This window comes from Echiichthys vipera (assembly GCF_963691815.1).
Source record: "Echiichthys vipera genome assembly, chromosome: 3".
Lineage (NCBI taxonomy): Eukaryota > Metazoa > Chordata > Actinopteri > Perciformes > Trachinidae > Echiichthys > Echiichthys vipera.
In genome coordinates this window covers 16,604,349-16,619,781 of record NC_139828.1, presented here as the reverse complement: position 1 = coordinate 16,619,781, position 15,433 = coordinate 16,604,349, and the positions used below count along the sequence as shown (strand labels likewise).

General features: G+C 38.8%; 2 protein-coding genes across 2 annotated transcripts in view; both read right to left on the bottom strand.

Annotated features, from left to right (window-relative positions):
* Positions 1 to 10,634, bottom strand: part of psmd1 (proteasome 26S subunit, non-ATPase 1) — a 43,746-nt gene extending 33,112 nt beyond the window's left edge. Inside the window, exons 1-16 of the mRNA XM_083939184.1 lie at positions 10,480 to 10,634; positions 8,844 to 8,887; positions 8,232 to 8,305; positions 7,633 to 7,802; positions 7,135 to 7,343; positions 6,697 to 6,840; positions 5,523 to 5,749; positions 4,560 to 4,620; positions 4,297 to 4,425; positions 4,072 to 4,160; positions 3,883 to 3,961; positions 3,611 to 3,784; positions 3,189 to 3,300; positions 2,871 to 3,067; positions 2,316 to 2,411; positions 1,626 to 1,690 (exon numbers count right to left, since the gene is read on the bottom strand). Of these exons, the coding sequence (XP_083795310.1) occupies positions 1,626 to 1,690; positions 2,316 to 2,411; positions 2,871 to 3,067; positions 3,189 to 3,300; positions 3,611 to 3,784; positions 3,883 to 3,961; positions 4,072 to 4,160; positions 4,297 to 4,425; positions 4,560 to 4,620; positions 5,523 to 5,749; positions 6,697 to 6,840; positions 7,135 to 7,343; positions 7,633 to 7,802; positions 8,232 to 8,305; positions 8,844 to 8,887; positions 10,480 to 10,495 (1,886 nt within the window). The 5' untranslated portion in view covers positions 10,496 to 10,634. The remainder of the gene's footprint in view (positions 1 to 1,625; positions 1,691 to 2,315; positions 2,412 to 2,870; positions 3,068 to 3,188; positions 3,301 to 3,610; positions 3,785 to 3,882; positions 3,962 to 4,071; positions 4,161 to 4,296; positions 4,426 to 4,559; positions 4,621 to 5,522; positions 5,750 to 6,696; positions 6,841 to 7,134; positions 7,344 to 7,632; positions 7,803 to 8,231; positions 8,306 to 8,843; positions 8,888 to 10,479) is intronic.
* A 2,082-nt stretch (positions 10,635 to 12,716) lies between these two features.
* Positions 12,717 to 14,691, bottom strand: LOC310945171 (uncharacterized protein C2orf72 homolog; the record flags this gene model as incomplete). The annotated part of the gene is made up of 3 exons (XM_083911189.1): positions 12,717 to 12,870; positions 13,292 to 13,396; positions 13,926 to 14,691. The coding sequence occupies 3 exons, from the start codon at positions 14,689 to 14,691 to the stop codon at positions 12,785 to 12,787; spliced, it is 957 nt and encodes a 318-aa protein (XP_083767315.1). The 3' UTR covers positions 12,717 to 12,784.
* Between the last annotated feature and the right edge of the window lie 742 nt (positions 14,692 to 15,433).

Here is a 15,433-nt window from a genome sequence, read left to right as displayed (position 1 = left end):
AAAATGTTAACCTGGAAACTCTGAATGAAGTATACAATAAATTCCTATGCTGATCTTTTCAACTTGGTCTATCTGAATACGCTATAAACCATCTCAGATCACATGCTTATATTTTATTAAGAAAAACAACTCTACCTTTCAAATCTTTTCTGCAACAGACATAAAATACATTGCACTCCTGAAATGATACAAACTGTATTTGCTGGAACTTTGAGAAGCACTCGTATGTGTATTGCAGCCTGATTTTTTGGCATGCATGGAGGCTTCCTCATAAAAGACTGTATATAATAAAGAACAAAATCCAGATTAAATAGAAACCTACATGTGTTCAATAAATTATTTTCTGTGTTGCTGAACTGAAAGAAAACTGCACAAATTCTGAGCATCCATGTTCTTTTACGGTTAACACTGTACTACATTATTTCATCACCAAGTAAAAATGTTTTTTTCATGAACCAACATTGACCAAAGCACAACAGCACTGTCAAACGAGAACGACCCTGTCTCAATGTTAACATAGATTTTTTAAGAATAGCAGATACTTAGGACATCTGAACTTAAAAACGGTCCTTTGTACATGCTGGGCTACAGAGTTATCCTTGAGCCATTAAGAAGTTGGAGAATAGAAGGCTACTGAATTGTTCTGGTTCAGAATTCTTTCTAGACACAGTGAAGATTAACAGAAAGTTTATCTAGCGGCCAATTGATCACGCAGAATATCACATAGCCTTTTTTGGGCTTAAAATGTACACCTTGATATGAGTGTACTGGCTAGAGGCTCTGTTCAAGACTGCTCTGGTCTCTGATGAGTAAAGTCATGTCGGTCTAAGAGTGATTAATCCTCATAGAAAGCCGGGGAATAAAACCTATGAGTGACAGCGAGAAGTATGTCAAGCTTCCTCTGACACAGGAATACATTCCACGTAGACCAGGAAGTAATTTTAAATTCCAGATAACAGTGCATCTAAATTTGATCTCACACCATAGAGAAGGTGTTAAATGTCAACTACAACTCGTCAGCAGTACCAAACTAACTAAACCCTAAGGTGACCCAGAGCAACAGAAGCAAGAATAAGAGCAAAGGATTCATTTTTAGAAAATAACAAGGGAATTGCAATGGTTCACAAAAAACGTGCCGTGTTCACATTGTGCAGAACATTATGTATCATTACCAATTGTTTTCAAAAATTCAGTCATTTTTGATTGTCTTTAACAAATATTATTTGTACAATATTTAGAGTCATGTTTGCAATAAACACATGAGACAAAGTAGGAGATTACAGTGAATATCGAACATTGGAGTCTATTTCAGAGGTAATGTCAAATAACAGTTCTCTGTAGGGATGGCTAAGTTTTTCAATGCTGGTGTCAGTACACCTGAGCTTCAAATATATGAAATATATTTTCTACAGAACTGTTTATTTCATATTCAATAAAATGACCCTCACAACTGCATGTTGCATATCTATTTTAATTTTTGAGCACAGAAGAAGTTTGTAGAGTGCGGTGAGATAAATAACTGGAATTTTGGCCAAGACTGTGAGGCTCCAGAGAAAGACCTCATGCATGTTGTCAGGAAACTAAACAAAGTGTTCAGAGCTCAAGTAATTTAGTCTGGTCCTTACCTGAACAAGATGAAGCCAATGGACTCGACAGCAGCCCTTCTGACGTCATCATTCACGTCACTCACCTTAATCAAGAGAACAAAGCACAAAATAACCAAAGCTGATATTGAGACAAATCAAATCCCGCAATTGACTTTAAAAGATGTAGTAGGAGTGAGGAATATGCTCTACTATCACACCATCTAATAATTTTAGCTTGTAAAAGGTGCCACCTACAGGACAACAAGTTGTTCACACCTTTGAAGTATGTTGCATTTACACTAAAAGCACAATGAATCTGAATCACACACACACACGCACGCACGCACGCACGCACGCACGCACGCACGCACGCACGCACGCACGCACGCACGCACGCACGCACGCACGCACTGATCTGATCTACGTTAAAGCTGCATCTTATGGTTTAAGCATGGCTCCTTCCCGATACATGCTTCGACTCACGAGCAACAAATATCTAAATATTCATTGTTGATTAGTACTGTATATCCGAAGCTAAAAAAAAAAACAGTATTCAGGACAGCCCTAGATTTCTTTAAACAACTGTAATCGCAGCATTAAACTAATAATGATGCCAGCCACAGTTGTGCAGCACCGATTGCTGGCATCTCTTCACTGCCAGAATGATAAAACTGTCTTCCCTTGAGTGAAATAATGTGTTGTGAAGAAGGCCAAACAGAAACCACTTACAGCGACATGTAGCAGACGTCGGATGGCCTTGTTGTTCCCAGATCCGCAGTAGGCCATGCCCACTGTGTACATACCAGAGCGCCGCAGGATGGGGTCCTATCATAGACAGTGAAGGAAAGCAGAGCTTTGAGACTTTGTGTCTGAAAGCACTACTTCAATCAGAATAGTTTGAGTCATTTTCCACATCTTGCTCTTAGTGAAGGATTCTTGGCACAAAGTAAAAAAGAAGAGCCTTGTGTTTGACATGAAATAGACCCATAACCCAGGGGTTGTAAGAGTACACACAGGACCCAATACATCAAACATTGGAACTGCAGGCTAGAGCAAGTTTATGGAGAGCAATGACCTGGTTGTAAAATGCAGAGATTTGTTTATAATCTCCCAACTTCCTTCTCTCAAGCTCATGTTATTCCATATGCGTTTTGTTAACTTTATGCATGAACTACATCAATCCCTCAGAAACAAAGAACTGCAACTTTTATTGTTGTAAGAAAATGAAACAACTCTGCCCTCATGGTTTACATGCATTGCTTACTGGTGGCTTTTTAGACTTACCTTGTCTCTGCAGAGGCTTTCAATGAGGGTGTCAGCCTCTTCCATGCGTCCATACATGACAAGCGCAATTCCCACTGCCAGACCACGCAATATCTTCTCGTGCTGCGTCTCCTGAGCATAGCCTACCATGTCCTCGATGGCCTGGGCTGACTTGGAGCCCAGCATGACCAGACCCAGGGCCAGGCCCGCAGCTTCACCTAAGGGGAAACATGATATGGTTAGCATTGCTTGTTGTAAGAAGTAAGAAGAGACATTGTGGTCAAAAACTTGTTCACCACACTGAAATTCAGAAACTTATTTTGTCCAAGGCCTACACACCAGTAACAGCATCATCCTGGTACAGGTTGGACTTGAGGAGGTCGTAAACGTCCTGTCTGGCTGTGCCCAATGCTGCCAAGCCAAGCCCAAGGGCGCCACCATGACGGACAATCTGTGAAACAGAAGAAGAAAACAGAGATGCAACTGTAAAACTAACAAAGTGACTTAAACTAGCTGCTGGTCTTGGCTACAAACTTCTTGCTAAAACTTTTAACTAAAAGCCTGAAGTGTGCATAAAAAGCTTTTAACTAAAAGCCTCGGCCCAATACCTAAAGCTCAACACTTTTCACAGACAAATTGTCTAATTTGATGACTTAGTTCAAAACAGATGATGCACTTCTTTCAGCAATCATTTTTGTGAGTCACGTTAGTATATAACTGAAAAAGAACCAGCATTCAAAGTAAATGCCAAACAAACTTACATCATTGCTGGCATTCTTGAGTTGACTGAGCAGGTAGTCAATGATGTCACCGCCATGATTGGCATGAATGAGTCCCAGAGCATACAAGCCTCCTCCCTCCTGGTAAGCCGAGCCAGGGGAGGTGTCTTTGGGCAAGTAGGTGGCCATTAACTGGAGAGCCTCCTTCTCGTGACCCTAAAAAACAAAAGTATCTTACGTTCAGAATTAAATCTGGAATCAAATTTATTATGCATTTTTTGCTTTGTATTATCATCATAGTGACATAAATGTACCTTGTGGATGACACCCAAACTTGCTGTGGCTGTGAACTTTGCCCAGTTGGTGGCTCTTGCAAGCCATTCCAAGTTTTCTCTACAAAGTCGGACAAAAACTTGAGTCAAAAGTCACTTAAAGTAGGTATGTTTCTCTATATCTCTGTGCAATTTATGAAAAATACGTTTCTGTTCTGCCAGCACAATTACCTGAGGAACTGGTCGCTTGTGGTTCCCGTGTGCATAAAAGAGTTGGCTATTACTGTGGCTGTGTGGCACACCGAATTTCGGACTGCATCCTGTGGTAACAGAGAAAAACTAAAATGCTCGAAGGAGGAAGCTTTCACAGCAAATTGGGTAATTTTGCACAACCTGCATCTGACATAAACACTAGTTAATCCACTTGTGTTCTCTAAGTCATTCATCTTGTTGTACCTTTGTGTTTTTGAGGATCATTAGATCTGTGTTGTTATTTCGGATTAGGAACTGCAAGTGCAACTCAATGGCCATTTCCCCGCTAAGGATTTTGATCATCTTGGAATTCTGGTCTTTGGGCTCATCTTTCTACAAAAACACAGAGAAGCAATACGGTTATCTGTCAATCAAATCAAAGTTGCACTATAGGGGCAACGAAAAAATTACAAGCACATGGTAAGAAATAAAGTGCTATAGAACAAAAAAAAATACAAAGAGCATACTGTTTCTGACAGCTTTCCAGCAGGAGAGCTGCCCGCCTTGTCATCTGTCTCCATTGCATCACTGTAAAACACAAAAAAATATCAGTTTCATCAACGTTTAATTATTTCATCAAAAGTAACTCAAATGAGCCTATGTATAGTTTCTGTTGGTCGCCTCACGTCTCATATTCACTGTACTTGGCCTGAAGGGCCATATTATCTATATGGAAAGCTTATTCAAGCTCTTATGTGAACTTCTTTAATCAGATTATTTTCAGCAGGTATAAGCAATTGTTTAAAAACATACACATCAACGAACAAAGCTCGATAACATTCTGGCTCTGAACTTGTGTACTAAACCCTCCTACTGTTAAGTTCAATGGCCTGCATAGTGCCTGAGGAATTACCGGTTGTCTAGGCCACAGGCTACCAACAAGCTCTTTTCCCCATTTGTCTTTCTCACTCCACAGATACACTCTCATTTGTATCTATCCAGCTGCCTGCATCAGCTCCGCCAGGCTCGTGACTAAGCGGTAAATATTACCAAATAAATATATTTATTTACATTTTGAAACATGGGAGAGTCTGTGTGATTAAACCAGAGCAGAGGGTGCTAGTCTATGGCTCCAGCAACCGCCGCACACTCACAGACTAATCACAGTCTCTCCCTTCACCTTTGCCCCCCAAGTGGGAGGCAAGACACTGAGGAGCTGCAGTGTTTGCTTACCGGCAAAATGTAACCTACACTACCTTTACTAACAATTTTACTGTTTCATCGTCTGCTCTGCTGCTGGACGCTTTGAAATTTGCGAAAGTCGGAACCGGTTAAGACACTTGCTTTAGTGTCGATTAAACACTGTCGGCTCTCGAGTGTGTTGCTAACGTGATGTCCGCGGTCAAGACACAGGGTTACAGATCAATGAGTGAATATGAGCCAAGACACAGTGCCTCAGCGTAGGTTTTAGTGTGTTCTTCCCTGCCCACCTGTCTTTGTCTGGTGTGGGCACAGTGCCTGTGTTTGTAGAGCCAGGGACCGCAGGGATAGGTGTTCCAACAGTGCGCAAGTTCTGGATGACAGAGGACAGGAACTGCTGACTGGCACTCTCATACAGATCAAAGCAGATCTGATAGGCCATCAGCAGGTTGTCTTCCTTCACTAGCTTCTCCAGGATGTCACTCACAGCCTGTGGGTCATCCAGGAATATCAGGCACTAGTGTGGTGAGGAGAAAAAATTAGATATTAGAGACTGATTTTAAGAAGAGAAATCACATTTCACAGTATGTGACATTGCTGTTCTGTAGTACATGGAGCACACCAATAGTTGTATGTGTGGCTCAGAGATTATACTGTAAGCTTACTAAACCTTATCCAAGGTCAAATTCAAGCACTTCCAACATTTCAAGGTGCATTTTCAAGCTTACAGTTGTGGTAAATTATATATCTATATACAATGCATTATATATACTGGTTATTGCACTTCATCACATTCAATTTGATGTAATTGTACTATAAACCAAAATTATGTTCCGTGACAGCACTCTACAGAAGAGCAACAAATTAAATTAAATTGAATGTTTAATTTGAATGTTTTGAATTGAATGTTTAATTTAAATGTGTCAAACCTGTTTTTAAGTAGACTTGGTATCCTATATAACATAAATTTCAATTTCAAGCAATTTCAAACACTTTATTCAAAATCCAAGCACTTCAAACCTTGAAAACCCCACATTAAAATTCCAGTGTTTTCCAATCACCAAGATTCCTGATGAGACATCATCTTAAGTATAAAGCTGATGAACTCATGCTAAACCAACTAAACTACACTCAGCTGCCAATTTATTAGGAATTATTGCATAGCTCTTTTATTACACTGCATTAGTTTTAGCTAGGTGAACCTCATTAAGTGGAAAGAACAAAACATCAAAATATTCATAACTACTAATTCTAAAACACATGAAGCTGTGTCCTAAAAGTATCCATTCAATTAAGTGTTTGTGTTAGGAGAAAATTTAAACTCAGCCAATCAAAAATAATTTACTAAATAGTGACTGAACAGAACTTATAAGAACCAATTGGTTTCAAAAACAATACATTTATTACACTGAGGGTTTGAGAGGGAGATGCCGCATAAAGAGGTTTTGAGGATCGGATTGTTACCTGACAGACGTTGATGAAATCAGGCTTGTCTAAGTTCATGTAGAGCTTGACCAGCACCCGCAGCACCTCGTTACGGAACTTTTTGTTCTGCATCAGGGACATGCACACCTTCAGGCTGTAGGCAAGGAGGCCACTCACATCATTCTGCACAAGAGAAGAAACAAAAAAAGGAACAATTGATAATATGTATTATGATAAGGAAGAAAAGTTAATAATCAAAATCTGGACTTTGTCCAAGACATAGTCATTGTCACCAAGACAAACTTTTACTGTATTTGAATGAAGTGATTCTTATAATCTGTTCAAATGTTGGGCCATTATCTGCACAGTATGCTAGACTCTTGTACAAGACTTGGGGCGATTCTGGTAAATATTAAAGAAAGCAGTTGATATTCCAAACTAATCTGAAATCAGCTGTAAATGAAAATAGTGCCTAACCGATTCCAAGATGGTTGTTTCAAACATGTCAAGCCGCCTGGTCTCCAGGGCGATGCCAATGGCCTGTTTGTACTTGTGATCGTCCAGGCAACGCAGGAACATCTTGTTGACAATGCCCTCAAGGCGGGGGTCGATGCTTTTCTTCTCCTCGTCCTCTGGCAGCTCAGCATTCTCCACCCGCAGCTTGGTGTAGTGATCGATGCATTTGGCTAGCAAAAAACACAAAAAAAAAGAATGAAAAGAGGGGCTCTATTTTACTTGCAAATTCAATCATTGAGTTCAAATCAAAATCTTACTTATTCCATGCCATCTATTGGCTTTTACTACCAGAAAGCCCTGGCAGGTTTGCAAGCTAGAAGTAAGACATATGTTTTTTCCATTTCCGGTAAGTCATTTACTTCACACTGCCAAGAGTATCACAGTGACAGCTGTATACAAACAACAGAAATGTCACATTATAACTAAAGAGGAGGGTGAGTGTTCACCAATACTACTCACCAATGATGGTCTCCACATATTCTGAGTCATCAGAGACATTGAAGAGATCTCCGGCACCGAGGGCATAGTTCAGAGATTCCTCGAAGGCGCCAAGGTGGTAGAAAACCTTAGAGGCCACCAGGGCAGCAAATGCTCTGCTCCGAAACGTCTCATCCTCATACAGGACCTCGCTGTGAGTAGACAACAGATGTTTAGATAAGACTGAAACATTTGACCTCAAATACATAACATCTAATTTTTTTCTCTCTAAAATTTTCTGGCTCAGAAACCCACAGAATGTTTTTTGAGCAGCAAACTCTGAAAAAAATAAGGATGCAGAGATCATACACACTGGAAGAATATTCAGTACATGATTACGAGGCAGATTATTCGACTGCCCTGCTTTATTTCATTTGTATCTAGTATGTCAATATTATGACTTAATATAACTTTTTGAATGATTGAAATGTTTATTTTGAACATGTAAACTAAAAATAAAACAATTAAAAAGAAAAAAAATTACGGTATAACAACAACAAAAAGCAAAATAATTGCACCATTGCAGACAGACAAAAAAACAGAACAAAAATACAAATAGAAACAAAAAGTAAAGTACTTACATTTTATCTACTGATCCTGAAATCTCAGCCCAGAAGTCATTGACAATAGCATCAAGCTTCTGCAGAGCAAACTCCTGCAAGTGAAACAGAGATGTTGCAGACACATCATTTACATACCATTTCTGTGTTAACTTTTGTCATTATATGCAATCCAGCTCCCTTTATTCAGTATCTTTCAAATTTCAAGGTGCAGTCAGTATTGAGCTTCAACTTGGTGTGATCATCATTACTCAAGTCTTACATTGTCGAAATATTCTTCACAACGCAATTAGGATTATAAAGTCTGAGGTTATGGCCTCTTGTAAACAGGGCCCATCATGCATTGGAAGTCAAACCAATGAATTCACATGGAGGACAGGCTGATCGAGAAAACACCTTTACTAGCCACGAACACGGAGCATCATACCACCCTCTAAGGAAACCTCCAGGAGCAACTTCTCAATCTGACATACAGTGCATTAATAAGTGTGTGCGCTTTTTTAAAAAAAAGTTTAAAAAAAACACACTCATGTCATCTCTGTCCTTCTAAATAGCATTTGACAAGAGATGATATGACATTACAACATCTCTATAATAGAGTTTGATTGACATCTTCAGGCAACCAGTCCTTACCTTGAGCTGTGGCTCCTCCTCATCAAGGAGTGAAATAATTCCAGCTGAAATATAAAGAAACAAAACTGACTGAGTGGTTGCTTCAATTACAAGAGTTTCTAAACCTTCACCCAAGCACAGAATTTACAGTATATGTGATTTTTGTATTAATGTTATTATTAGTATTATTAATAATAATAATAATAATTATTATTATTATTGGATAGGGACAGTGCACATTAATCCATATTCACATTAATTAATTATTTCCATATCTCTGTAAACATGCCAGATCATAGCCAAGCTGCTAATTTGCATCCATAGTCCCTACTAAATAAAAAGAAAAAATATAGACAAAACAAGCCACCCTATCAGCCATATGGGAATTACAAAAGATTAGCATGTTACACATACATTATGAATGTTAAGTACTTTTGGTATCACACGTTCAAATATCACAGTATTTGTTTATAACAATTAATTCTTAAAGAACACAAGATGTTAGGTGCTTAATTAAAAGTTGATCAATACGAAAATAAGTTTTTTTTAAATATTAAAGAGGAAATATTAAAAACAATAGGACACCAACTATATTTCATGTTACAGCAGATTATATAATAATAATAATAATAATAATAACAATAATAATAGGTGTATTTAATTTAGCTCCTTTTACAGAAAAATTCACAAAGTGTTACACATGATAAAATTGTTAAAATAAGACCAAAATCGTAAAATGAGCAAACAAAAATAAATAAACCAATAAACCACTGGAAATCAAATTTAAAATACTTAAAAACCTAGAATTACAAACATGAGACAAAAGCCATTTTAAACAAGTGAGTCTTTTTAAAATCATCAACAGCTGATAGGGTCCTTGTGAAATCTGAGGCTGTTTTACACAGATACACTCACACCGGTTTAAAAAAAAGGGACAAACTATTATATAGGATGTAATAATTTGTATTTGTAATTTGTAATGTGTATCTTTGGGAATTATTTCAAAGATAAAAAAAACCATTCCTCTATACAGTGCCTATAGAAAGCCATGATACCCTTTAAAATGGTCACTTTTTTTGTTTTACAGCCTGAAATGATAATACATAAAAAACAAAAAAATGAAAAACTAAAGTGGCAGTGTTGGAAGAAAGAGGAGTCCCTTTAGAATAACCATTATAAACATTCTCAGTCCCCAATCTAGGTGCACAAAGCTGGTAGAGACATACCCTGCCATTACACTTTGTATTACTTTTCGGAAATTTTGAAAAAAAATTCACTGAAATGTTGTAAGGCAAAATGTGTAAATCACGCTGAAGGAAAAATATATGTTTTATGCATTATCATCTCAGGCTGTAAAACAAAAAAGCGACTATTTCAAAAGGGCATCATGGCTTTCTATAGGCACTGTAAGACCACTGATGATGACTTGACTGTTAGCATTGACGTTACATCAACCAATTATGAATTCCTACATATTACAGCCTCGCGATGATTAAAATCGTTGCGTAGATACAAAGCGTTCGACCGTTCACAACATTCTTTTTGGAATTACGAGTTATGGCCGATTAACGGCTGACTGATAACTGCTACATTAACATTAGCTATGTGACTCAGCTAAATCAATGGCAGCTTCATAAAAACACGCTTTACGACTTACCGGCTGATGTTATCATGATTGGCTCTTTATTCCCTCCTCGGCCCCACGATCCTGGTTTTGACGGTGGGATTCCGGTGCGATTTTTAAGGGAGGTAAAGAGAGCAAAATATTTGTAGTATGTGAAAATGCACAACAGTGGGAACAATCGCAGCCGCTGCTATCGTCTTTTTTTTTTGTCAAAGCCGCAAGTCCCCTTCTGAAGGACCTCGGTGTTAGCTGCCTTATTTATGCCTGATTAATAAACAACAACATATCATATTGTACCCTCGTTCCAATAAATTCGTAGTAACTCAAGGATATCAAATACTCTACTACAAACGCGCATAGCACTTGAAAGCAATTATGGGGATATAGTTGTTAAAAAAAGTCAAAAGTACCCGATTTATGTACAGGCTGTTTCTAGAGGTCTCTATTATGAATCAGTTATTTTGCCTTTCTGTCCAAGATTCAAGAACTTTATTTATATATCTTCTTTTACCAGGGCGTAATTAAAGGTAAGGCACGTAGAGTAGACATTGCACAATGACAACAAGGAAGAAAAGAGTGACTAAGAATAAATAGATAAATAAGTTATGAACCTAACAGAATAACAAACAAAAAGACAGCAATACATGTTAAACAGGCGCAAATGGTCAGTGAGGTAGATTGATACCTAGTGCAAATATGATAAAAAAATGTATGTTGAAAGTTCACTGCTACATCCACGTTATATACATTTGCATATACCACTTATATATACGTGGTATATGCAAATGTAAGTTGTGGGCATGGGGGGAGTATGACTGTGTGTGGAGTGTATCTCACAGTTTGGTCCAATGTGGCTGTCTTGCCAGTAATATAAATAAATATGACAATTCATTGTTTATTAAGGCATGTGTACTTATTTTCCCGCCAAATGTCCCAATATTCTACTATTAGTCTGAAAGAGTAGAAGTGAATGTCACAATGACACAAGTTTAAATGTGTTTATTTACATATTCTTAAGAATGTACAGACATAAAGTGAATAGCTGTTTCATCAGTTTCTGTTGCAGACAATGCTATTGCCTATAGCACTCATCTAAGGCACTTCTAATAAATGAAGGTGAAATAAAAAAAGATGCACATTGCTTGACCATAGCCAGAATAACCTGCTGGGATGTCTCAGGGGAAAAAAGATGAAGCTGTTGGGCCTCTATTAATGAAGCAGGACCCTAGTTAAGGCTGCTATTACATCTGTTTCAGAGCCTTTAGCCTAGCCATACTACAGTTTCAACGTGTACTTTAATAGACATGTCTTTATATAGGCCTAAAGAAATGCATGTCAACTAAGTGTATTTGTTTTCGCCAATGAGGCTCAGATTGTTATCATAAGTGTCAGAGCGTATTATGGAAAGATGGTCTTGTTGTGAAAATCTCACAGGATGTTGCCGGAAGACACCAAATTCAGAGAGGGGGAGTACTGTGATTTATTTTAAAGATTTTTTAATAAAAACAATGGTTCATTTTTTTCACATTTCCAAATCTACACTTCACGCAGCTTTCATAGACTTAATGTTCACTCAGGATGCAGACATGCAGACATTGTGGCTAGTTGTGCTACAAATGGCTCCTAATAAAACCGGGTACACTGCATCTTGCAGACCATCAGGTCTGCAGTTTGACCGGAACACTACTGCCTGCCAAAGAGGAGAAGACATCCTACCAAAGTACATTTTCCAGAAGAAAAATTCTGTTCTGAGTAAAGACACTACAGACAGAGCAGAGGTAGGCAGATGCTATTAGCTAATGTTACTATGTTGACCTGCATCAGTAGCTACACACAGAAGCATGGCAGTATGACGGCAACTTCTCCATCTTTCCATAATGTAGTCAGACACTTATCTGAGCCTGTCAGTGGCAAAACTAAATACTTTTAGTTGACATATTGTCTGTGCACACGTGCCCCATTTGATTACATTGTAGCCCGCTTCACAGCAGCCAGGCTGCAGTGCTCATGCTCAATGCTGGATCAATTTCAAAAAAAGTTGTTGCCATTAGTTCATACAACTAATTGATTTAGTTGAATCTCTGCCAAACAAACAAGGAAAATCCCTTTATGAATCACTGTAAATCTAATACAATGTGTAAATCAGCAAGATGGCATCTGATTCAACTATTGAGTGACAATAATTATGTTGGCTCAGCAGTGGGGATACTGAACACTATGAAGAAACAATGTAACATGTACCAAAGCTCTGTAGCACCACAAGGCCAGATTTCCTTCACAGTAAAAACACAATTATCTGCAGTGATATGCCTGCAGCCACAGGTCATGTGTCATGACATCAGCTGTCTCCCTGATCCACGCGTGGTCCAGCAGACAAGGAGTAGGTTTTCAGAGGGATGCCTTCCTCTTTACTTCCAGTGACACCTGAAAAAGAAAACACAAAATCTCATTTTTGTTGCATCCATTTTCTTTCAACCTGCTTTATCCGCTCCTCTTAGTCAATGATTTCGTGAATTAACTTTTCTGTTTGTTTTTTAAAAAAAAATGTACATTACCACTTAGTAGTAAGAGCAAAATTATTTCTTAAATTTCTGAAAAAAAAGTCACTATTTTATCAAAATGCAAAATACTTTGTGGCCACATTATATTCTTGTATTCCGAGGCTAAACTGGTCTCTTTAGCTTCTTCTGTTTTTACTTTTTCTGACATTTGCTGTAAAGTCTGACCTAAAGACAAGTTTATGAAGTGTGGATGGATGAAGAAAAGAAAAAAAAGAGTTGAAAGAATATTGTGGGAGTAGAAATGTACAGCTCGGTCAAACGTAAATTTGGGACGATGCTGCTACCTCTTTGCCTGCCGGTTGTAGAGTTGTTGGCCTGGCCTCGTCTCTGAGCCCAGAACAAACATTGGAATGGCCAGAGAAGCGGGTTCCCTCTATCCCTGGTATTATCTGAAAGGCAATAATAAGCGTTTAACAATTTGGCAGCTTATCTAAGGGCCCGATTGTTTTATGAATGCTCCTATTGTTCCAGGGCCTTTGCAGCCATGCCTGGGAAGGAAAATGTGTGGTCTTGTGATTATTGTGGGTTGACCTACATAGGGAACTCAAATCACTGTGTTTTCCAAATACAGGAACATATACTGTCCCATTCCTCATTAATTAGTTGACAATGATCTTATAGGTAAAGGTAGTCTATTAACCTTGATATATTACGATAATAATGATGATATTTTAGGCCTATTAGTTTAATTTCCAAGTATATCACTGTTTCCCTATCAGCAATAATAATAATGTAAGAGTTGTAGGTTGCCGTGATATTTAACGTGTTTTTAAAGTGTATCTGCATGCTTCATTTGGCATTTTGATATTTTATTCATCATCAAATGTATGTATATTTGAGCAAACGAGAAAAAACAGATCGATACGATTGAAACGTGTAGATCTACTAAAAGAACATGGACAATGTATGTTATTACACCTGCTGTTTGAGATGAGTATATAACCCTGCATGCGTTTTTCTTGATGCTGAGCATGTTGTCTTCTGTCTTCGGGATGAAACAGCCGACCCATATTGTCTCTGGTGCCTGTTTGTGGAACACTGAGCGGATCAGGCGCTCCAGGAGTTGCGCACACTGATGCGTATCGGCGTTCTCCTGTTTGGTGCGTATTAATCCAATCAGAGCTGGTCGGGCGGTTCTGGCACGTTTCGTGCGCGCCTTCACGTCTTTCAACGTCTCTTTTAAGCACAGTTCGTTGGAAGTTTTGCTGAGGAACGTCTGTCTGAAGATGAATATGATGATAGGAGAGTCTATGGTTCGCTTTAGGCTGTAAATGTTTGCCCTCCTCGTTGCTATTCTTTGAACCTTTCCATTGCGTGTTGGCCCCTTCTCCATCTCTCCATACTCTCCGACCGGACAAGCGCTCAAATCCAAAACCTCGGGCCTCGCTATTAGAGGTATGTCATTGCTTTTGACAGTCTTTCCGCAAACGGGGCTTGCCTTTGCAGCATGGCCACGGCTGTCTGGCGGAGAGGTTTGGGGCTGCCCGTTGCTGTTCGCCGGGCTGCTGTTGTGAAACATGTCACCGATGAACTCCTGCAGAATCCCAGCGTCAATCCCGTCCACCTCTTTACTTTTACAAGCATCACTTACCAAATGAATCCTCTCTTTACCTCCGATCGAAGCTATCATCTTCTGAAACTCCCTCTCCTCCCCAGACAGTGTGTCCTCCAGGGAGTCTGCCATACTTCCGCAAATTACGTTTGCGCGGATTCGTTTTATTTACAATGACCCGTCATACAATCTCCCTGAAAAACTTACTCACGGTCATCACGAACACCAGTGAGGAGGGTGGGATAAAGTCTAAGAGGCCGATTTCTATTGGCGGATCATCTTAGTGGGCGGCGCCAACTGTCATGACCGCATGCAACACGCACACACGCTTGTTTCAAGATAGTGAAGTTAAAGTTTAATGGATGACTGAACACAAAATTGAAACAAGTGATTTGATTTGATTTAAACTGACACTAAACATGATCACATAGCAAGAGTAACATGAATAGTTATTTTTAAATTAATTTCCCATAAATAATCCAAGAGATTGAGGGATCCACAGTCACAGTCCATCTGTGGATGATGAAATCAGGGTGCGGAGGTCACTCTCTTTATTCCCACTACTCTCATTGAAAAGAGTCCTGCCTTCCCTCCAATGTTGTAGATTCCTGTCTTCTCAAAGAAAAGAAGAGACAAAGAAAGGACATTCATAAGCACCAACTTCAACACAAGAGCTTCACTTGACCAACATGCTTTTTTTTTCGACATAATTGTTAAATGGTTTCAGCTGTGCTTGACTTCTTTGTAAGATCAAAAATGCCTTTCACCCTTAAACCCCGCACTACATCAGCACTCTGTTGAGTTCTTGAGACTCTAATCCTTTAATCCACCTATGCCTGTTCTTTAATTAAAAAGGTGCTGCTATTCTGAAATG